The sequence below is a fragment of the Salvelinus fontinalis genome, chromosome 15 (assembly GCF_029448725.1).
Source record: "Salvelinus fontinalis isolate EN_2023a chromosome 15, ASM2944872v1, whole genome shotgun sequence".
Lineage (NCBI taxonomy): Eukaryota > Metazoa > Chordata > Actinopteri > Salmoniformes > Salmonidae > Salvelinus > Salvelinus fontinalis.
This window is the reverse complement of record NC_074679.1, coordinates 544,727-567,556: the sequence shown is the minus strand read 5'-3', so window position 1 is coordinate 567,556 and position 22,830 is coordinate 544,727. Positions and strand designations below refer to the sequence as shown.

Genomic DNA, 22,830 nt, shown 5'->3' with positions numbered 1-22,830 from the left:
GGGGTGGTGTGTAGTGGTGGTGTGTAGGGGTGATAGTGGGGTGGTGTGTAGGGGTGGTGTGTAGGGGTGATAGTGGGGTGGTGTGTAGGGGTGATAGTGGGGTGATAGTGGGGTGGTGTGTAGTGGGGTGGTGTGTAGTGGGGTGGTGTGTAGAGGGGTGGTGTGTAGTGGTGGTGTGTAGAGGTGGTGTGTAGTGGGGTGATAGTGGGGAGGTGGGTAGTGGTGGTGTGTAGTGTTGGTGTGTAGTGTTGGTGTGTAGTGGTGGTGTGTAGTGGTGGTGTGTAGTGGTGGTGTGTAGTGGTGGTGTGTAGTGTTGGTGTGTAGTGGTGGTGTGTAGTGGTGGTGTGATAGTGGTGGTGTGTAGGGGTGATAGTGGGGTGGTGTGTAGTGGTGGTGTGTAGTGGGGTGGTGTGTAGGGGTGATAGTGGGGTGGTGTGTAGTGGGGTGATAGTGGGGTGGTGTGTAGGGGTGGTGTGTAGTGGTGATAGTGGGGTGGTGTGTAGTGGTGGTGTGTAGTGGTGGTGTGTAGTGGTGATAGTGGGGTGGTGTGTAGTGGTGGTGTGTAGTGGTGGTGTGTAGTGGTGGTGTGTAGGGGTGATAGTGGGGTGGTGTGTAGTGGTGGTGTGTAGGGGTGATAGTGGGGTGGTGTGTAGTGGTGGTGTGTAGTGGTGGTGTGTAGTGGTGATAGTGGGGTGATAGTGGGGTGGTGTGTAGTGGTGATAGTGGGGTGGTGTGTAGGGGGGTGGTGTGTAGTGGTGGTGTGTAGGGGTGATAGTGGGGTGGTGTGTAGTGGTGGTGTGTAGGGGTGATAGTGGGGTGGTGTGTAGTGGTGGTGTGTAGTGGTGGTGTGTAGTGGTGGTGTGTAGGGGTGATAGTGGGGTGGTGTGTAGTGGTGGTGTGTAGGGGTGATAGTGGGGTGGTGTGTAGTGGTGGTGTGTAGGGGTGATAGTGGGGTGGTGTGTAGTGGTGGTGTGTAGTGGTGGTGTGTAGGGGTGATAGTGGGGTGGTGTGTAGTGGTGGTGTGTAGTGGTGATAGTGGGGTGGTGTGTAGTGGTGGTGTGTAGTGGTGGTGTGTAGGGGTGATAGTAGGGTGGTGTGTAGGGGTGGTGTGTAGTGGTGATAGTGGGGTGGTGTGTAGTGGTGGTGTGTAGGGGTGATAGTAGGGTGGTGTGTAGTGGTGGTGTGTAGGGGTGATAGTGGGGTGGTGTGTAGTGGTGATAGTGGGGTGGTGTGTAGTGGGGTGGTGTGTAGTGGTGGTGTGTAGGGGTGATAGTAGGGTGGTGTGTAGTGGTGGTGTGTAGGGGTGATAGTGGGGTGGTGTGTAGTGGTGATAGTGGGGTGGTGTGTAGTGGGGTGGTGTGTAGTGGTGGTGTGTAGGGGTGATAGTAGGGTGGTGTGTAGTGGTGGTGTGTAGGGGTGATAGTGGGGTGGTGTGTAGGGGTGATAGTGGGGTGGTGTGTAGTGGTGGTGTGTAGTGGTGGTGTGTAGTGGTGGTGTGTAGTGGTGGTGTGTAGTGGGGTGGTGTGTAGTGGTGGTGTGTAGGGGTGATAGTGGGGTGGTGTGTAGTGGTGGTGTGTAGTGGTGATAGTGGGGTGGTGTGTAGTGGTGGTGTGTAGTGGTGTGTAGTGGGGTGGTGTGTAGTGGTGGTGATAGTGGTGTGTAGTGGTGGTGTGTAGTGGTGGTGTGTAGTGGTGGTGTGTAGTGGTGTTGTGTAGGGGTGATAGTGGGGTGGTGTGTAGTGGTGGTGTGTAGGGGTGGTGTGTAGGGGTGGTGTGTAGGGGTGATAGTGGGGTGGTGTGTAGTGGTGGTGTGTAGGGGTGATAGTAGGGTGGTGTGTAGTGGTGGTGTGTAGTGGTGGTGTGTAGGGGTGGTGTGTAGGGGTGATAGTGGGGTGGTGTGTAGGGGTGATAGTGGGGTGGTGTGTAGGGGTGATAGTGGGGTGGTGTGTAGTGGTGGTGTGTAGTGGTGATAGTGGGGTGGTGTGTAGGGGTGGTGTGTAGGGGTGATAGTGGGGTGGTGTGTAGTGGTGGTGTGTAGGGGTGATAGTGGGGTGGTGTGTAGGGGTGGTGTGTAGGGGTGATAGTGGGGTGGTGTGTAGTGGTGGTGTGTAGGGGTGATAGTGGGGTGGTGTGTAGTGGGGTGGTGTGTAGTGGTGGTGTGTAGTGGTGATAGTGGGGTGGTGTGTAGTGGTGGTGTGTAGGGGTGATAGTGGGGTGGTGTGTAGTGGTGGTGTGTAGTGGTGGTGTGTAGTGGTGGTGTGTAGGGGTGGTGTGTAGTGGTGGTGTGTAGGGGTGATAGTGGGGTGGTGTGTAGGGGTGATAGTGGGGTGGTGTGTAGTGGTGGTGTGTAGGGGTGATAGTGGGGTGGTGTGTAGTGGTGGTGTGTAGGGGTGATAGTGGGGTGGTGTGTAGGGGTGGTGTGTAGTGGTGGTGTGTAGGGGTGATAGTGGGGTGGTGTGTAGTGGGGTGGTGTGTAGTGGTGGTGTGTAGGGGTGATAGTGGGGTGGTGTGTAGGGGTGGTGTGTAGTGGGGTGATAGTGGGGTGGTGTGTAGGGGTGATAGTGGGGTGGTGTGTAGTGGTGGTGTGTAGTGGTGATAGTGGGGTGGTGTGTAGGGGTGGTGTGTAGTGGGGTGGTGTGTAGGGGTGGTGTGTAGTGGTGGTGTGTAGGGGTGATAGTGGGGTGGTGTGTAGTGGTGGTGTGTAGTGGTGATAGTGGGGTGGTGTGTAGGGGTGGTGTGTAGTGGTGGTGTGTAGGGGTGATAGTGGGGTGGTGTGTAGTGGTGGTGTGTAGTGGGGTGGTGTGTAGTGGTGGTGTGTAGTGGTGATAGTGGGGTGGTGTGTAGTGGTGGTGTGTAGGGGTGATAGTGGGGTGGTGTGTAGTGGGGTGGTGTGTAGTGGTGGTGTGTAGGGGTGATAGTGGGGTGGTGTGTAGTGGTGGTGTGTAGGGGTGATAGTGGGGTGGTGTGTAGTGGTGGTGTGTAGTGGTGGTGTGTAGGGGTGGTGTGTAGGGGTGATAGTGGGGTGGTGTGTAGTGGTGGTGTGTAGTGGTGATAGTGGGGTGGTGTGTAGGGGTGGTGTGTAGTGGTGGTGTGTAGGGGTGGTGTGTAGGGGTGATAGTGGGGTGGTGTGTAGTGGTGGTGTGTAGTGGTGGTGTGTAGGGGTGGTGTGTAGGGGTGATAGTGGGGTGGTGTGTAGTGGTGGTGTGTAGTGGTGATAGTGGGGTGGTGTGTAGGGGTGGTGTGTAGTGGTGGTGTGTAGGGGTGATAGTGGGGTGGTGTGTAGTGGTGGTGTGTAGTGGTGATAGTGGGGTGGTGTGTAGTGGTGGTGTGTAGTGGTGGTGTGTAGGGGTGATAGTGGGGTGGTGTGTAGTGGTGGTGTGTAGTGGTGATAGTGGGGTGGTGTGATAGTGGGGTGGTGTGTAGTGGTGGTGTGTAGGGGTGGTGTGTAGGGGTGGTGTGTAGTGGTGGTGTGTAGGGGTGATAGTGGGGTGGTGTGTAGGGGTGATAGTGGGGTGGTGTGTAGTGGTGGTGTGTAGTGGTGGTGTGTAGTGGTGGTGTGTAGTGGTGGTGTGTAGTGGTGGTGTGTAGGGGTGATAGTGGGGTGGTGTGTAGTGGTGGTGTGTAGGGGTGATAGTGGGGTGGTGTGTAGTGGTGGTGTGTAGTGGTGGTGTGTAGTGGTGGTGTGTAGGGGTGATAGTGGGGTGGTGTGTAGTGGGGTGGTGTGTAGTGGTGGTGTGTAGGGGTGATAGTGGGGTGGTGTGTAGTGGTGGTGTGTAGGGGTGATAGTGGGGTGGTGTGTAGTGGTGGTGTGTAGGGGTGATAGTGGGGTGGTGTGTAGTGGTGGTGTGTAGTGGTGGTGTGTAGTGGTGGTGTGTAGTGGTGGTGTGTAGGGGTGATAGTGGGGTGGTGTGTAGTGGTGGTGTGTAGGGGTGGTGTGTAGGGGTGATAGTGGGGTGGTGTGTAGTGGTGGTGTGTAGTGGTGATAGTGGGGTGGTGTGTAGGGGTGGTGTGTAGTGGTGGTGTGTAGGGGTGATAGTGGGGTGGTGTGTAGTGGTGGTGTGTAGTGGTGGTGTGTAGGGGTGGTGTGTAGGGGTGATAGTGGGGTGGTGTGTAGTGGTGGTGTGTAGTGGTGATAGTGGGGTGGTGTGTAGGGGTGGTGTGTAGTGGTGGTGTGTAGGGGTGATAGTGGGGTGGTGTGTAGGGTGATAGTGGGGTGGTGTGTAGTGGTGGTGTGTAGGGGTGATAGTGGGGTGGTGTGTAGTGGTGGGGTGGTGTGTAGTGGTGGTGTGTAGTGGTGGTGTGTAGTGGTGATAGTGGGGTGGTGTGTAGTGGTGGTGTGTAGTGGTGATAGTGGGGTGGTGTGTAGGGGTGGTGTGTAGTGGGGTGGTGTGTAGTGGTGGTGTGTAGGGGTGATAGTGGGGTGGTGTGTAGTGGGGTGGTGTGTAGTGGGGTGGTGTGTAGTGGGGTGGTGTGTAGTGGGGTGGTGTGTAGTGGGGTGGTGTGTAGTGGGGTGGTGTGTAGTGGTGATAGTGGGGTGGTGTGTAGTGGTGGTGTGTAGGGGTGATAGTGGGGTGGTGTGTAGGGGTGGTGTGTAGTGGTGGTGTGTAGGGGTGATAGTGGGGTGGTGTGTAGTGGTGGTGTGTAGGGGTGATAGTGGGGTGGTGTGTAGTGGTGGTGTGTAGTGGTGGTGTGTAGGGGTGGTGTGTAGGGGTGATAGTGGGGTGGTGTGTAGTGGTGGTGTGTAGTGGTGATAGTGGGGTGGTGTGTAGGGGTGGTGTGTAGGGGTGGTGTGTAGTGGTGGTGTGTAGAGGTGGTGTGTAGGGGTGATAGTGTGGTGGTGTGTAGTGGTGATAGTGGGGTGGTGTGTAGGGGTGGTGTGTAGGGGTGATAGTGGGGTGGTGTGTAGTGGTGGTGTGTAGAGGTGGTGTGTAGAGGTGGTGTGTAGTGGTGGTGTGTAGGGGTGATAGTGGGGTGGTGTGTAGTGGTGGTGTGTAGTGGTGGTGTGTAGAGGTGGTGTGTAGTGGTGATAGTGGGGTGGTGTGTAGTGGTGGTGTGTAGAGGTGGTGTGTAGGGGTGATAGTGGGGTGGTGTGTAGTGGTGGTGTGTAGTGGTGGTGTGTAGAGGTGGTGTGTAGTGGTGATAGTGGGGTGGTGTGTAGTGGTGGTGTGTAGAGGTGATAGTAGGGTGGTGTGTAGGGGTGATAGTGGGGTGGTGTGTAGTGGTGGTGTGTAGGGGTGGTGTGTAGTGGTGGTGTGTAGAGGTGATAGTAGGGTGGTGTGTAGTGGTGATAGTGGGGTGGTGTGTAGTGGTGGTGTGTAGGGGTGGTGTGTAGTGGTGGTGTGTAGAGGTGATAGTAGGGTGGTGTGTAGTGGTGATAGTGGGGTGGTGTGTAGTGGTGGTGTGTAGGGGTGGTGTGTAGTGGTGGTGTGTAGAGGTGATAGTAGGGTGGTGTGTAGTGGTGATAGTGGGGTGGTGTGTAGTGGTGGTGTGTAGAGGTGATAGTAGGGTGGTGTGTAGGGGTGATAGTGGGGTGGTGTGTAGTGGTGGTGTGTAGGGGTGATAGTGGGGTGGTGTGTAGTGGTGGTGTGTAGGGGTGATAGTGGGGTGGTGTGTAGTGGTGGTGTGTAGTGGTGGTGTGTAGGGGTGATAGTGGGGTGGTGTGTAGTGGTGATAGTGGGGTGGTGTGTAGTGGTGTTTTCCATCCAAGTTGTCAGACCCAGGTGGCTCGTGATTGGTGAAAAATTTCACTTCATCCATAGTCACTTTACAAAATGATGCTGAATAAAAAATATAAATGCAACATTTCAAAGATTTGAGGTTGATTTTGGTAGATAAATGAACATAACATTCTCTGGCAACAGCTCTGGTGGACATTCCTGCAGTCAGCGTGTAAATTCCACTCTCCCTCAAAAGTTGAGACATCTTTGGCATTGTGTTGTATGACACAACTGCATATTTTAGTTGCCTTTTATTGTCCCCAACACAAGGTGCACCTGTGTAATGATCATGCTGTTTAATCAGCTACTTGATATGCCACACCTGTCAGGTGGATGGATTATCTTGGCAAAGGAGAAATGCTCACTAACAGGGATGTAAACAAATTGTGTGCAAAACATTTGAGAGAAATAAGCTTTTTGTGGGTATGGAACATTTCTGGGATCTTTTATTTCAGCTCATGAAACATGGGACCAATACTTTACCTGTGGCATTTATATGTTTAGTGTACAAGGCCTGTCTTTCATAATTTGGTCAGTTATACTTTGGGGTGGCAGGTAACCTAGTGGTTAGAGTGTAGGGGCGGCAGGTAGCCTAGTGGTTAGAGTGTAGGGAGGCAGGTAGCCTAGTGGTTAGAGTGTAGAGGTGGCAGGTAGACTAGTGGTTAGAGGGTAGGGGCAGTAGGTAACCTATTGGTTAGAGTGTAGAGGTGTCAGGTAGTCTAGTGGTTAGAGTGTAGAGGTGGCAGGTAGCCTAGTGGTTAGAGTGTAGAGGTGGCAGGTAGCCTAGGGGTTAGAGTGTAGAGGTGGCAGGTAGCCTAGTGGTTAGAGTGTAGAGGTGGCAGGTAGCCTAGTGGTTAGAGTGTAGAGGTGGCAGGTAGCCTAGGGGTTAGAGTGTAGAGGTGGCAGGTAACCTAGTGGTTAGAGTGTAGAGGTGGCAGGTAGCCTAGTGGTTAGAGTGTTGGGCCAGTAACCGAAAGGTTTCTGGATCAAATCGCCAAGCTGACAAGGTAGAAATCTGTCATTCTGAACAAGGCAGTTAACCCACTGTTCCTCAGTAGGCCATCGTAGTAAATAAGAATTTGTTCTTAATGGACTTGCCTAGTTAAATAAAGGTTACATGTCTAGGTTTGTTGCTGGCACGTCATGTCTAAGTTTGCTCATCTTGCCAATGAAAAACACATTAAAGTAGTTGGCAATATCAGTGGGTTTAGTGATGAATGAGACATCTGATTGAATGAATGATGGAGCTGAGTTTGCCTTTTTTCCCTAAATTTAATTCGATTGTGCTCTAAAGCATTTTACTATCATTTACTATCCTTGTTTCATAGTATAGATTATTTTTATTCTGTTTAGTCACATGATTTCTCAATTTGCAGTAGGTTTGCTAATCGGTTGTGCAGCCAGACTTATTTAACACTCCTTTTGCTTCATCCCTGTCAAACGTAACATTTTTCAATTCCTCGGCAGTCCACTGTGATTTACGTTTTTTTTTTTGTCATTTTCTTAATGGGTGCATGCTTATTTCATGTCGTGACATTGTATTAGTTAATGTGACGACTGCTGCTCATCGAATGATTAACGGTTTATAATTACGTTATTAAATTAATCAGGCCATTATTAACTCATTAACCTGGGGCACCATGGGAAAATTAGTTTTATTGAGTTTCTATTTCTCAAATTAACTCAAAGAATATCGATTTTACAACAGTCGCTAATCAATCAATTCCCTCTACAGTCTCATTCTGAACGTCACATAATCCGTGAATCTGCACAAACCCGAGTCCCACCAATGAGTTCGTACCACACCAATCTTAGTGGATTATGTATTTACTAAAAAGCTAAAATGATGATAAAAGATACACATACACAAAAACACATTCTAGGCTATTGATTAGAACTTAGTACAACGGGCCAACGCACTCTGGCGCGTGTCACCCAAAATGGGGATTTAAAAGAGAGAGAAAAAGACAAAGTACACGAGATAAATATACATTTGGGTGCATTTGTCAGCGATGCTTATTTTAACCCTAGGCCTTGCCCCGAACTGCCGCTCTTATGGGTCAGAATATAATGATGTAATTACGTGTTGAAGGGCTCAGATGGGGGTCTCTGCGTAGACCGTTTAGGCTTCTCAATGACGCACTTCTCTGGTGCAACTCTCTGGTTGTCCTCACGATGTCAGTGTCCTTTTGGCTTAATGGTCTGTTTCCTCGTCCTCGTTCTGAAAGGGTTCTTCTGAGGACAGCCAGCCCTGTAGCTCAGGGTTCACAGCGTAGGAATGAAAACAGTGTAGATACACGATTCGATGGAGGGTGGAGACCGGGTGGTCCGGCTTGAATTCACCCTCTTAGACGGAGCTACTCATCCGTAGCTTGGGTAGAAAAGGGTTCCTTTGTCTTCAACCTCGTGTTGCGTTTTGGGTTCGTTGACTACTCAGACCATGGCTGCAGCTCAGGGTCACTTAGTCTGATATGTTAATTCTTAACTCACATGTCTTATACCCTCGGGTCAGAACATTTCATCGTTTCCGCCTTTAGGGCAATTCTCTAGGCGTACATAGTTACGAGGCTGGAGGTCTGGATTTTACTCAAATCCAATTTTAGACAACTAACTTCACATTTCATCTTTACAAAAACATTCTCTTTGATTTGGACATTTTCCACACAATGTATAAACATCAAGCACATATTACATTTACAATGTTTTCGTTTTAACGCTGTCCTTTAACTTTTAATAACATAACAAAAATGACATTCATTTTCGTATTCCATCTATCGTCATGACCACCATTGTGGCTGACGAAACCCCTTGTCCCAAAGTCCGTTTATTGCATGTTAAAGTTCTCCATAGTTCTCCATAGTTCTCCATAGTTCTCCATAGTTCTCCATAGTTCTCCATAGTTCTCCATAGTTCTCCATAGTTCTCCATAGTTCTCCATAGTTCTCCATAGTTCTCCATAGTTCTCCATAGTTCTCCATAGTTCTCCATAGTGAGAGGACAAAGGAATTTGGTCTGCTGCCTTAGATTTACAATGGGCGTGAGGTGTTCTAAACCCCCCATCTTCCCTTGAGATCCCTTCTCCTCTGGTGGGGGTGGGATCTCTCTGCAGGCTTGTGGTCATTGGTAACCTGAGCCGAGCAGGACAGTCTTATTTCATAAATGTGTCAAGTGCTCCTCATTACACACCACAGACCAGCAAATATTCTTTACATCATCAACATAGGAATCACTACAAAACCTCTTGTAGGACCTCTTATACACAATATTAGGTCCAGCCTTTGGAACTTTGTTTTCCCAAGATTTGAACGACCGCCTCGATTCTGGCTTATGCAGAAAAATGTTTAATGGTGTTTTTTTTTTTTTACATTGGATAAAAGTAGAAACTCAGAGCTACAAAATGGTATATCATAGACTGCAGTTGAGGAACAATGGGAAAGTAATTCTGCTTTGAAAGTTAATTAACCTGTAACCCCAATTTTGAGAAAATAGCCATAGAATGTTTTGGGCACACCTAGTGAAGAGGTCTTCTTTGTCTCCACCCATTAAGCCTTAGTTCCACCCGTCTCTTCAAGGATTCACATGTGATGCCATGTGGTAAACACACGCTATGTCAAATAAAATGTCTGTTTATTCGCCACATGCGCAGGATACAGAAGGTGTAAACGGTACAGTGAAGCGGTACTTGCATACATGCAATATCAACAACAGAAAGGGTCCAGATATCGTTACTAGATGACCCGACACACTAAATTAATCTGAAGGAAATACTATAATCACCTCCCAGGCACATCTAGCTAAGTGGAGGGGTCACCTTCCAGGCACATCTAGCTAAGTGGAGGGGTCACCTCCCAGCCACATCTAGCTAAGTGGAGGGGTCACCTCCCAGCCACATCTAGCTAAGTGGAGGGGTCACCTCCCAGCCACATCTAGCTAAGTGGAGGGGTCACCTCCCAGCCACATCTAGCTAAGTGGAGGGGTCACCTCCCAGCCACATCTAGCTAAGTGGAGGGGTCACCTCCCAGCCACATCTAGCTAAGTGGAGGGGTCACCTCCCAGCCACATCTAGCTAAGTGGAGGGGTCACCTTCCAGGCACATCTAGCTAAGTGGAGGGGTCACCTCCCAGCCACATCTAGCTAAGTGGAGGGGTCACCTTCCAGCCACATCTAGCTAAGTGGAGGGGTCACCTCCCAGCCACATCTAGCTAAGTGGAGGGGTCACCTTCCAGCCACATCTAGCTAAGTGGAGGGGTCACCTCCCAGCCACATCTAGCTAAGTGGAGGGGTCACCTCCCAGCCACATCTAGCTAAGTGGAGGGGTCACCTCCCAGCCACATCTAGCTAAGTGGAGGGGTCACCTCCCAGCCACATCTAGCTAAGTGGAGGGGTCACCTTCCAGCCACATCTAGCTAAGTGGAGGGGTCACCTCCCAGCCACATCTAGCTAAGTGGAGGGGTCACCTCCCAGCCACATCTAGCTAAGTGGAGGGGTCACCTTCCAGCCACATCTAGCTAAGTGGAGGGTTCACCTCCCAGCCACATCTAGCTAAGTGGAGGGGTCACCTCCCAGCCACATCTAGCTAAGTGGAGGGGTCACCTCCCAGCCACATCTAGCTAAGTGGAGGGGTCACCTCCCAGCCACATCTAGCTAAGTGGAGGGGTCACCTCCCAGCCACATCTAGCTAAGTGGAGGGGTCACCTCCCAGCCACATCTAGCTAAGTGGAGGGGTCACCTCCCAGCCACATCTAGCTAAGTGGAGGGGTCACCTCCCAGCCACATCTAGCTAAGTGGAGGGGTCACCTCCCAGCCACATCTAGCTAAGTGGAGGGGTCACCTCCCAGCCACATCTAGCTAAGTGGAGGGGTAACCTCCCAGCCACATCTAGCTAAGTGGATGGTCACTATTATCTAGACCCGTTCATGAAATACAATAGATGGCTGTAATCACCTCCCAGCCACATCTAGCTAAGTGGATGGTCACTATTGTCGAGACATGTTCATGAAATACAATCGATGGCCGTAATCACCCCCCAGACACACCTGGCTAATTTGATGGGTCATGTAATAATCCGTCCCGAAGTGGAGTCTTTTGTTTAGACATGTAGCTAGCTGGCTAAACAACGAACCGGCATAACCCCAACTCATATTACAACCAATACAAACATTGTCGTTGCTGTAGTATGAATCTGCAGGTAGCTAATGCTAACAAACTAGGTTCAATGTTTAACTAGCTAACGTTAGGCTATAACTAGCAATTCAAATGTACGTCTGATTCAACTAATGTTACTACACAGATCATACACATCCGTTAGCTAGCGAGCCAGCAAGCTAACGTTTGCTAGCTAACTAACAGTACGCATTTACTTTCAATAAAAATGACCTTCTGACAAAATTAGAAATTTATCTGGAAAATGTAGCTAGACTCTTACTCGTTACACACAGACTGGAACCATGTAACTCCGTTCTGTTTGTAGCTACATCTTGTTTGGTCAGCGTTGTGTCAAGTCACTCCGGTTCACACTGACTGGAACCATTAACTCCGTTCTGTTTGTAGCTACATCTTGTTTGGCCAGCGTTGTGTCAAGTCACTCCGGTTCACACTGACTGGAACCATTAACTCCGTTCTGTTTGTAGCTACATCTTGTTTGGCCAGCGTTGTGTCAAGTCACTCCGGTTCACACTGACTGGAACCATTAACTCCGTTCTGTTTGTAGCTACATCTTGTTTGGCCAGCGTTGTGTCAAGTCACTCCGGTTCACACCGACTGTGGCGTGTGCAGGAAGTAGCCCATCACTTTTTCCAACTGATCTGTCGATAGCGCCCCCGCTAAATTCAGGGCATCGATGTTGTAGAGACAAGTAGCAGAACTTTTGTAGTTCTCGATGGCTAACGTTATATCTTTCAAAAACGGTGCGGTAGAAAGGACTGTCAACACATACTGAACAGCTCATGTTGTTAACAGAAGCATGCTACATGGCAGACCAATCCAAACTCATCTCCCGGGAATGTCCAGCCCATACATTATCTCAGCAAATCATGGCTAGTGGGAAGGTTCCTGGTCTTTTTAGTGTTGCCAATTTAGCAACTTTGTCACTATATTTAGCGAGTATTCAAACCCATCTAGCGGCATATTTTTTTTAAAATCAATTAGCGACAAATCTAGCAACTTTTTCTGGTGTGTTATTGGAGACTTTTGGAGACTCTGACGTGAAAGCACGTATCGTTCTAACTCTGCTCAACGAGCAGCGGGGGCCCCCGTGGCCCCATCCCCGTCCCAAAGCACTCACAGGCGGCCCAGTCCTCGCGCAGCGGTCCCTCCCAGTTGTCAGAGCAGGAGATGTTCACCTCTCCAGACTGCAACTGAATCTCTCATGCGCTGGCTAATCCCACCCTGGCTTACATTCGGGGCGGGATGTAAATGTAAAATGTTCTTTGTCTAAAATACATCACTGCATTTGACTCACACAGCCTCAGGCACTTACCTTGTCCACTGTGTGTCTCTTTGTGACGGAAGCTAAACATCTAGCTGGCTAGCTCATCATCAGTCTAAACTGTACACCCTTAAATACAGAAAGGAGTGGGAATCATACCCTGAATTCAAATTCAAAAGGCTGACTGCCTGTTTTGTAAGGCTGATTTCTACGACAAACTTAGTGATGTAAAAAAAACACATGACAACTCCAAAACATACTCAAAAGGCAAAGCCTTATAACAGTTCCACCCAAAACAAGCTGCCATTTATGGTATAAAAAAAAATGTACTCTGCAAAAAGGTCTGAGGCCACCATGGCATTAGCTATCGCTGAACACTGTTCCATGCTGGCATGTGATCACATTGGAGAAGCATGTAGAGTTGCTTTCCCAGACTCCACTGCTGCTTCCCACTTCAAAATGCACAGGACAAAGAGCACAGAAATGATTAATGGTGTTCTAGCACCATACTTTCTGGAAGAGTTGGTCGCAGATGAGGGGTGACCAGCGTTTCAGCTTCCTCCTCGATGAGTCCACGGATGTAAGTGTTTCCAAGTACCTGGGGGTTGTGATAAAGTACTTTAGTGACACCAAGCAGACAATTGTATCAACATTTCTGGGGCTTGTTGAGTTGGGAGGGAGGGGATGCCAAATCTATAGCCCTGTGCTGTTGTGGCTTTCCTGGAGAAGTGTTGTCTTAAAAAAGAGAAACTCCTGGGGATAGGGACTGACAATGCCTCTGTTATGACGGGGATTAACAATGGGGTCCATAAAGTGCTGAAGGAGGAGTATGGCCTCAAATATCTGGTTCTTATTCGCTGTGTGAGCCGCTCTCTGCAGCTCGCTCGTTTGCTAAACATATTTAGGGAGTCCTCTCTCCTACAGCGTCCATCACATTTACATGCACACGGACAATTATGCAAATTAGGCGATGACGTCATTTAGCGACTTTTAGGACAGCCAATCGCTACTTTCCTCACGGAGGAGTTGGCAACACGGGGTCTTTTTCCATGGCTAAACCAACTAGGCTTGTAATTTTAACCATTTTCTTTGTATTTATGGATGGAATACAAGTTTGTTATTAAGGCACATGAAAGTTCACCTTACATTAGGCATTTCTGCCAAACAACGCATTTTGTAAACAAAAAATGAATGTTTACGTTCAAATGCTTCTTCTGTGAAGTAGTGACGTGCGAAATACACCTAGTTTCCAATTCACAAAGAATGACGCTGGCCGCTAATACATATTCACAAAGAATGACGCTGGCCCCTAATACATATTCACAAAGAATGACGCTGGCCGCTAATACATATTCACAAAGAATGACGCTGGCCCCTAATACATATTCACAAAGAATGACGCTGGCCCCTAATACATATTCACAAAGAATGACGCTGGCCCCTAATACATATTCACAAAGAATGACGCTGGCCCCTAATACATATTCACAAAGAATGACGCTGGCCGCTAATACATATTCACAAAGAATTACCCTTTTTCTCTCCAATTTCGAGATATCCAATTGGTAGTTACAGTCTTGTCCCATCGCTGCAACTCCCCTTTAGACTCGGGAGAGGCGAGGCGAAGGGGGAGAGGCGAAGGGGGAGAGCCGTGCGTCCTCCGAAACACGCCCCCGCCAAGCCACACTGTTTCTTGACACACTGCTCGCTTAACCCGGAAGCCAGCCGCACCAATGTGTCGGGAGGAAACACTGTCAAGCTGGCGACCGAAAGTCAGCTTCCAGGCGCCCGGCGTGCCACAAGGACCAATTGTGCGCCGCGTCACGGGTCTCCCGGTCACTGCCGGCAGGGATCGAACCCAGGTCTGTAGTGCGATAATCAGCCCGTAGCATTGTCACCGCCTCGTTCTATCCGAACGGTGCCGTCCCCTCCTGTCTCACCCCTCCTGTCTCACCCCTCCTGTCTCACCCCTCCTGTCTCACCACTCCTGTCTCACCCCTTCTGTCTCACCCCTCCTGTCTCACCCCTCCTGTCTCACCCCTCCTGTCTCACCCCTCCTGTCTCACCCCTCCTGTCTCAGCGGGCACCATCTCAGTGCGCATCGTTCTGGCTATTTTGAGCTTAATCCTTGAAGGTGTATTTTCTGGGCTGAGAATCAGAAGAATGATCATCACAATTCATTGCCTTTTATTGAGTGGATTGATATAGGGTACATATCATTTAGAGAATAGAATTAGAACAGATCAATTCAATTGAATGGCCCTGTTCTTCATTCACAATTGGTGATGACACAATTCTGCATCGTTCGCTTCTCATCGCTCTTCAACTCACCCATTCTCTCCCTACCGCCCCATCATACTTTACTTTATGTCATCTGTTATATGTGTGAAATGAGTTTCGGTATAGTTATAGTGATTATCAACTGGGCACGGCACCATCACCTACTTTGGGAGAAGGAGCGGAGCGGGTCCTACTGTTGGGAAAATGAGGGGCAACGGGGGGAAACCATTCCAGAAATGACATGCCCTCCTAAAACTGGTTCTGACTCCAGTTGTGTTTGTGATATTACGATTCTAACACTGACATTGTGTTATATAGACTGATTTAGGAAAGACGGAAGAGGGCATGACTTTCACAATGACAGAGTAATACCAGGCCTTCTCACTGTCTGTCTCTTAGCCCATCTCTGTTAACCTGTCTGTCTGCCTGTCTGTCTGTCTTTCTCTCTGTCTGTTAACCTGTCTGTCTGCCTGTCTGTCTGTCTTTCTCTCTGTCTGTTAACCTGTCTGTCTGCCTGTCTGTCTGTCTTTCTCTCTGTCTGTTAACCTGTTTGTCTGCCTGTCTGTCTGTCTTTCTCTGTCTGTTAACCTGTCTGTCTGCCTCTGTCTTTCTTTCTGTCTGTTAACCTGTCTGTCTGCCTCTGTCTTTCTCTCTGTCTGTTAACATGTCTGTCTGCCTGTCTGTCTTTCTCTCTGTCTGTTAACCTGTCTGTCTGCCTCTGTCTTTCTCTCTGTCTGTTAACCTGTCTGTCTGCCTCTGTCTTTCTCTCTGTCTGTTAACATGTCTGTCTGCCTGTCTGTCTTTCTCTCTGTCTGTTAGTCTTTCTGTCTGTTAACATGTCTGTCTGCCTGTCTGTCTCTTTCTCTATGTGTTAACCTGTCTGTTTACTTGTCTCTCCTCTCCTCAGATTGCCTTCTCTCAGCACAGTAACTTCATGGATCTGGTGCAGTTCTTCGTCACGTTCTTCAGGTGAGCGCCGCCTCTTCTTCCTCATTTCTTCCTCCTCCTGTTCATTATCCTCTTCCTCGTCCTTCTCCTCTTCCTCTCTCTGTCACTGTGGATACCCACAGTCCAACACCACACTGCGTGTAGCCACGGCGATGTTGATGGATAGCAGAACTCTGGAACCTCATCGTGGGTTGCTGGAAGAGTGTAGGAATGTAATACAGCTGTAATGTGTTAATCGGTCTCAGAACAGACCAACAGCAGAGGCGGACAGCAACACAGAGGGTGTGTGGCTCCCTGGATGTCACACGTATGCTAGAGAGACACTGTTATCGGTCTCATAACAGTGACGGAACAGTGATGGAGCAGTAGTCCTCCTACACTAACTAGCCCCATTCATCTATTACAGTAGTCCTCCTCTACTAGCCCCATTCATCTATTACAGTAGTCCTCCTCTATTAGCCCTGTTCATCTATTACAGTAGTCCTCCTCTACTAGCCCCATTCCTCTATTACAGTAGTCCTCCTCTATTAGCCCCATTCATCTATTACAGTAGTCCTCCTACACTAACTAGCCCCATTCATCTATTACAGTAGTCCTCCTCTACTAGCCCCATTCATCTATTACAGTAGTCCTCCTACACTAACTAGCCCCATTCATCTATTACAGTAGTCCTCCTACACTAACTAGCCCCGTTCATCTATTACAGTAGTCCTCCTCTACTAGCCCCATTCATCTATTACAGTAGTCCTCCTACACTAACTAGCCCCATTCATCTATTACAGTAGTCCTCCTCCTCTAGCCCCATTCATCTATTACAGTAGTCCTCCTACACTAACTAGCCCCGTTCATCTATTACAGTAGTCATTCTACACTAACTAGCCCCATTCATCTATTACAGTAGTCCTCCTACACTAACTAGCCCCGTTCATCTATTACAGTAGTCCTCCTCTACTAGCCCCGTTCATCTATTACAGTAGTCCTCCTCTACTAGCACCGCTCATCTGTTACAGTAGTCCTCCTACACTAACTAGCCCCATTCATCTATTACAGTAGTCCTCCTCTACTAGCCCCATTCATCTATTACAGTAGTCCTCCTCTACTAGCCCCATTCATCTATTACAGTAGTCCTCCTCTACTAGCCCCATTCATCTATTACAGTAGTCCTCCTCTACTAGCACTATTCATCTATAACAGTAGTCCTCCTCTACTAGCCCCATTCATCTATTACAGTAGTCCTCCTCTACTAGCCCCATTCATCTATTACAGTAGGACTACTACACTAACTAGCCCCATTCATCTGTTACAGTAGTCCTCCTACTCTACTAGCCCTATTCATCTATAACAGTAGTCCTCCTCTACTAGCCCCATTCATCTATTACAGTAGTCCTACTCTACTAGCCCTATTCATCTATAACAGTAGTCCTCCTACACTAACTAGCCCCATTCATCTATTACAGTAGTCCTCCTCTACTAGCCCCATTCATCTATTACAGTAGTCCTCCTCTACTAGCCCCATTCATCTATTACAGTAGTCCTCCTCTACTAGCCCTATTCATCTATAACAGTAGTCCTCCTCTACTAGCCCCATTCATCTATTACAGTAATCCTCCTACACTAACTAGCCCCATTAATCTATTACAGTAGTCCTCCTACACTAACTAGCCCCATTCATCTATTACAGTAGTCCTCCTCTACTAGCCCCATTCATCTATTACAGTAGTCCTCCTCTACTAGCCCCATTCATCTATTACAGTAATCCCCCTACACTAACTAGCCCCATTAATCTATTACAGTAGTCCTCCTACACTAACTAGCCCCATTCATCTATTACAGTAGTCCTCCTCTACTAGCCCCATTCATCTATTACAGTAGTCCTCCTCTACTAGCCCCATTCATCTATTACAGTAGTCCTCCTCTACTAGCCCCGTTCATCTATTACAGTAATCCTCCTACACTAACTAGCCCCGTTCATCTATTACAGTAGTCCTCCTCTACTAGCCCCGTTCATCTATTACAGTAGTCCTCCTCTACTAGCCCCGTTCATCTATTACAGTAGTCCTCCTCTACTAGCCCTATTAATTTATTACAGTAGTCCTCCTCTACTAGCCCCGTTCATCTATTACAGTAGTCCTCCTACACTAACTAGCCCCATTCATCTATTACAGTAGTCCTCCTCTACTAGCCCCATTCATCTATTACAGTAATCCCCCTACACTAACTAGCCCCATTAATCTATTACAGTAGTCCTCCTACACTAACTAGCCCCATTCATCTATTACAGTAGCTCTCCTCTACTAGCCCCATTCATCTATTACAGTAGTCCTCCTCTACTAGCCCCATTCATCTATTACAGTAGTCCTCCTCTACTAGCCCCATTCATCTATTACAGTAGTCCTCCTCTACTAGCCCCATTCATCTATTACAGTAGTCCTCCTCTACTAGCCCCGTTCATCTATTACAGTAGTCCTCCTACACTAACTAGCCCCGTTCATCTATTACAGTAGTCCTCCTACACTAACTAGCCCCGTTCATCTATTACAGTAGTCCTCCTCTACTAGCCCCGTTCATCTATTACAGTAGCCCTCCTCCTCTAGCCCTATTCATCTATTACAGTAGTCCTCCTCCTCTAGCCCTATTCATCTGTTACAGTAGTCCTCCTCTACTAGCCCCATTCATCTATTACAGTAGTCCTCCTCTACTAGCCCTATTCATCTGTTACAGTAGTCCTCCTCTACTAGCCCTATTCATCTGTTACAGTAGTCCTCCTCTACTAGCCCTATTCATCTATTGCAGTAGTCCTCCTCTACTAGCCCTATTCATCTGTTACAGTAGTCCTCCTCTACTAGCCCTATTCATCTGTTACAGTAGTCCTCCTCTACTAGCCCTATTCATCTATTGCAGTAGTCCTCCTCTACTAGCCCCATTCATCTATTACAGTAGTCCTCCTCTACTAGCCCTATTCATCTATTACAGTAGTCCTCCTCTACTAGCCCCATTCATCTATTACAGTAGTCCTCCTCTATTAGCCCTGTTCATCTATTACAGTAGTCCTCCTCTACTAGCCCCATTCCTCTATTACAGTAGTCCTCCTCTATTAGCCCCATTCATCTATTACAGTAGTCCTCCTACACTAACTAGCCCCATTCATCTATTACAGTAGTCCTCCTCTACTAGCCCCATTCATCTATTACAGTAGTCCTCCTACACTAACTAGCCCCATTCATCTATTACAGTAGTCCTCCTACACTAACTAGCCCCGTTCATCTATTACAGTAGTCCTCCTCTACTAGCCCCATTCATCTATTACAGTAGTCCTCCTACACTAACTAGCCCCATTCATCTATTACAGTAGTCCTCCTCCTCTAGCCCCATTATTCTATTACAGTAGTCCTCCTACACTAACTAGCCCCGTTCATCTATTACAGTAGTCCTCCTCTACTAGCCCCGTTCATCTATTACAGTAGTCCTCCTCTACTAGCACCGCTCATCTGTTACAGTAGTCCTCCTACACTAACTAGCCCCATTCATCTATTACAGTAGTCCTCCTCTACTAGCCCCATTCATCTATTACAGTAGTCCTCCTCTACTAGCCCCATTCATCTATTACAGTAGTCCTCCTCTACTAGCCCCATTCATCTATTACAGTAGTCCTCCTCTACTAGCACTATTCATCTATAACAGTAGTCCTCCTCTACTAGCCCCATTCATCTATTACAGTAGTCCTCCTCTACTAGCCCCATTCATCTATTACAGTAGGACTACTACACTAACTAGCCCCATTCATCTGTTACAGTAGTCCTCCTACTCTACTAGCCCTATTCATCTATAACAGTAGTCCTCCTCTACTAGCCCCATTCATCTATTACAGTAGTCCTACTCTACTAGCCCTATTCATCTATAACAGTAGTCCTCCTACACTAACTAGCCCCATTCATCTATTACAGTAGTCCTCCTCTACTAGCCCCATTCATCTATTACAGTAGTCCTCCTCTACTAGCCCCATTCATCTATTACAGTAGTCCTCCTCTACTAGCCCTATTCATCTATAACAGTAGTCCTCCTCTACTAGCCCCATTCATCTATTACAGTAATCCTCCTACACTAACTAGCCCCATTAATCTATTACAGTAGTCCTCCTACACTAACTAGCCCCGTTCATCTATTACAGTAGTCCTCCTCTACTAGCCCCGTTCATCTATTACAGTAGTCCTCCTCTACTAGCCCCGTTCATCTATTACAGTAGTCCTCCTCTACTAGCCCTATTCATTTATTACAGTAGTCCTCCTCTACTAGCCCCGTTCATCTATTACAGTAGTCCTCCTACACTAACTAGCCCCATTCATCTATTACAGTAGTCCTCCTCTACTAGCCCCATTCATCTATTACAGTAATCCCCCTACACTAACTAGCCCCATTCATCTATTACAGTAGTCCTCCTACACTAACTAGCCCCATTCATCTATTACAGTAGCTCTCCTCTACTAGCCCCATTCATCTATTACAGTAGTCCTCCTCTACTAGCCCCATTCATCTATTACAGTAGTCCTCCTCTACTAGCCCCATTCATCTATTACAGTAGTCCTCCTCTACTAGCCCCATTCATCTATTACAGTAGTCCTCCTCTACTAGCCCCGTTCATCTATTACAGTAGTCCTCCTACACTAACTAGCCCCGTTCATCTATTACAGTAGTCCTCCTACACTAACTAGCCCCGTTCATCTATTACAGTAGTCCTCCTCTACTAGCCCCGTTCATCTATTACAGTAGCCCTCCTCCTCTAGCCCTATTCATCTATTACAGTAGTCCTCCTCCTCTAGCCCTATTCATCTGTTACAGTAGTCCTCCTCTACTAGCCCCATTCATCTATTACAGTAGTCCTCCTCTACTAGCCCTATTCATCTGTTACAGTAGTCCTCCTCTACTAGCCCTATTCATCTGTTACAGTAGTCCTCCTCTACTAGCCCTATTCATCTATTGCAGTAGTCCTCCTCTACTAGCCCCATTCATCTATTACAGTAGTCCTCCTCTACTAGCCCTATTCATCTATTACAGTAGTCCTCCTCTACTAGCCCCATTCATCTATTACAGTAGTCCTCCTCTACTAGCCCCATTCATCTATAACAGTAGTCCTCCTCTACTAGCCCTATTCATCTATTACAGTAGTCCTCCTCCTCTAGCCCCATTCATCTATTACAGTAGTCCTTCTACACTAACTATCCCCATTCATCTATTACAGTAGTCCTCCTCTACTAGCCCTATTCATCTATTACAGTAATCCTCCTACACTACCTAGCCCCATTCATCTATTACAGTAGTCCTCCTCTACTAGCCCCATTCATCTATAACAGTAGTCCTCCTCTACTAGCCCCATTCATCTATTACAGTAGTCCTCCTCTACTAGCCCCATTCATCTATTACAGTAGTCCTCTTCTACTAGCCCCGTTCATCTATTACAGTAGTCCTCCTACACTAACTAGCCCCATTCATCTATTACAGTAGCTCTCCTCTACTAGCCCCATTCATCTATTACAGTAGTCCTCCTCTACTAGCCCCATTCATCTATTACAGTAGTCCTCCTCTACTAGCCCCATTCATCTATTACAGTAGTCCTCCTCTACTAGCCCCATTCATCTATTACAGTAGTCATCCTCCTCTAGCCCCATTCATCTATTACAGTAGTCCTCCTACACTAACTATCCCCATTCATCTATTACAGTAGTCCTCCTCTACTAGCCCTATTCATTTATTACAGTAGTCCTCCTCTACTAGCCCCATTCATCTATTACAGTAGTCCTCCTACACTAACTATCCCCATTCATCTATTACAGTAGTCCTCCTCTACTAGCCCTATTCATTTATTACAGTAGTCCTCCTCTGCTAGCCCCATTCATCTATAACAGTAGTTCTCCTCTACTAGCCCCATTCATCTATTACAGTAGTCCTCCTACACTAACTATCCCCATTCATCTATTACAGTAGTCCTCCTCTACTAGCCCCATTAATCTATTACAGTAGTCCTCCTCCACTAGCCCCATTCATCTATTACAGTAGTCCTCCTCTACTAACTAGCCCCATTCATCTATTACAGTAGTCCTCCTACACTAACTAGCCCCATTCATCTATTACAGTAGTCCTCCTCCACTAGCCCCATTCATCTATTACAGTAGTCCTCCTCTACTAACTAGCCCCATTCATCTATTACAGTAGTCCTCCTCTACTAACTAGCCCCATTCATCTATTACAGTAGTCATCCTCTACTAGCCCTATTCATCTATTACAGTAGTCCTCCTCTACTAGCCCCATTCATCTATTACAGTAGTCCTCCTCTATTAGCCCTGTTCATCTATTACAGTAGTCCTCCTCTACTAGCCCCATTCCTCTATTACAGTAGTCCTCCTCTATTAGCCCCATTCATCTATTACAGTAGTCCTCCTACACTAACTAGCCCCATTCATCTATTACAGTAGTCCTCCTCTACTAGCCCCATTCATCTATTACAGTAGTCCTCCTACACTAACTAGCCCCATTCATCTATTACAGTAGTCCTCCTACACTAACTAGCCCCGTTCATCTATTACAGTAGTCCTCCTCTACTAGCCCCATTCATCTATTACAGTAGTCCTCCTACACTAACTAGCCCCATTCATCTATTACAGTAGTCCTCCTCCTCTAGCCCCATTATTCTATTACAGTAGTCTTCCTACACTAACTAGCCCCGTTCATCTATTACAGTAGTCATTCTACACTAACTAGCCCCATTCATCTATTACAGTAGTCCTCCTACACTAACTAGCCCCGTTCATCTATTACAGTAGTCCTCCTCTACTAGCCCCGTTCATCTATTACAGTAGTCCTCCTCTACTAGCACCGCTCATCTGTTACAGTAGTCCTCCTACACTAACTAGCCCCATTCATCTATTACAGTAGTCCTCCTCTACTAGCCCCATTCATCTATTACAGTAGTCCTCCTCTACTAGCCCCATTCATCTATTACAGTAGTCCTCCTCTACTAGCCCCATTCATCTATTACAGTAGTCCTCCTCTACTAGCACTATTCATCTATAACAGTAGTCCTCCTCTACTAGCCCCATTCATCTATTACAGTAGTCCTCCTCTACTAGCCCCATTCATCTATTACAGTAGGACTACTACACTAACTAGCCCCATTCATCTGTTACAGTAGTCCTCCTACTCTACTAGCCCTATTCATCTATAACAGTAGTCCTCCTCTACTAGCCCCATTCATCTATTACAGTAGTCCTACTCTACTAGCCCTATTCATCTATAACAGTAGTCCTCCTACACTAACTAGCCCCATTCATCTATTACAGTAGTCCTCCTCTACTAGCCCCATTCATCTATTACAGTAGTCCTCCTCTACTAGCCCCATTCATCTATTACAGTAGTCCTCCTCTACTAGCCCTATTCATCTATAACAGTAGTCCTCCTCTACTAGCCC

At 47.7% G+C, this 22,830-nt stretch overlaps 1 protein-coding gene across 7 annotated transcripts in view; it reads left to right on the top strand.

Annotated features, from left to right (window-relative positions):
• Window positions 1-22,830, top strand: part of LOC129811250 (attractin-like) — a 242,380-nt gene that overhangs the window by 182,073 nt on the left and 37,477 nt on the right. For all 7 annotated transcript variants that reach the window (XM_055862407.1, XM_055862410.1, XM_055862406.1 and 4 more), the window contains exon 25: window positions 15,331-15,392. In XM_055862407.1, the coding sequence (XP_055718382.1) occupies window positions 15,331-15,392 (62 nt within the window). The remainder of the gene's footprint in view (window positions 1-15,330; window positions 15,393-22,830) is intronic.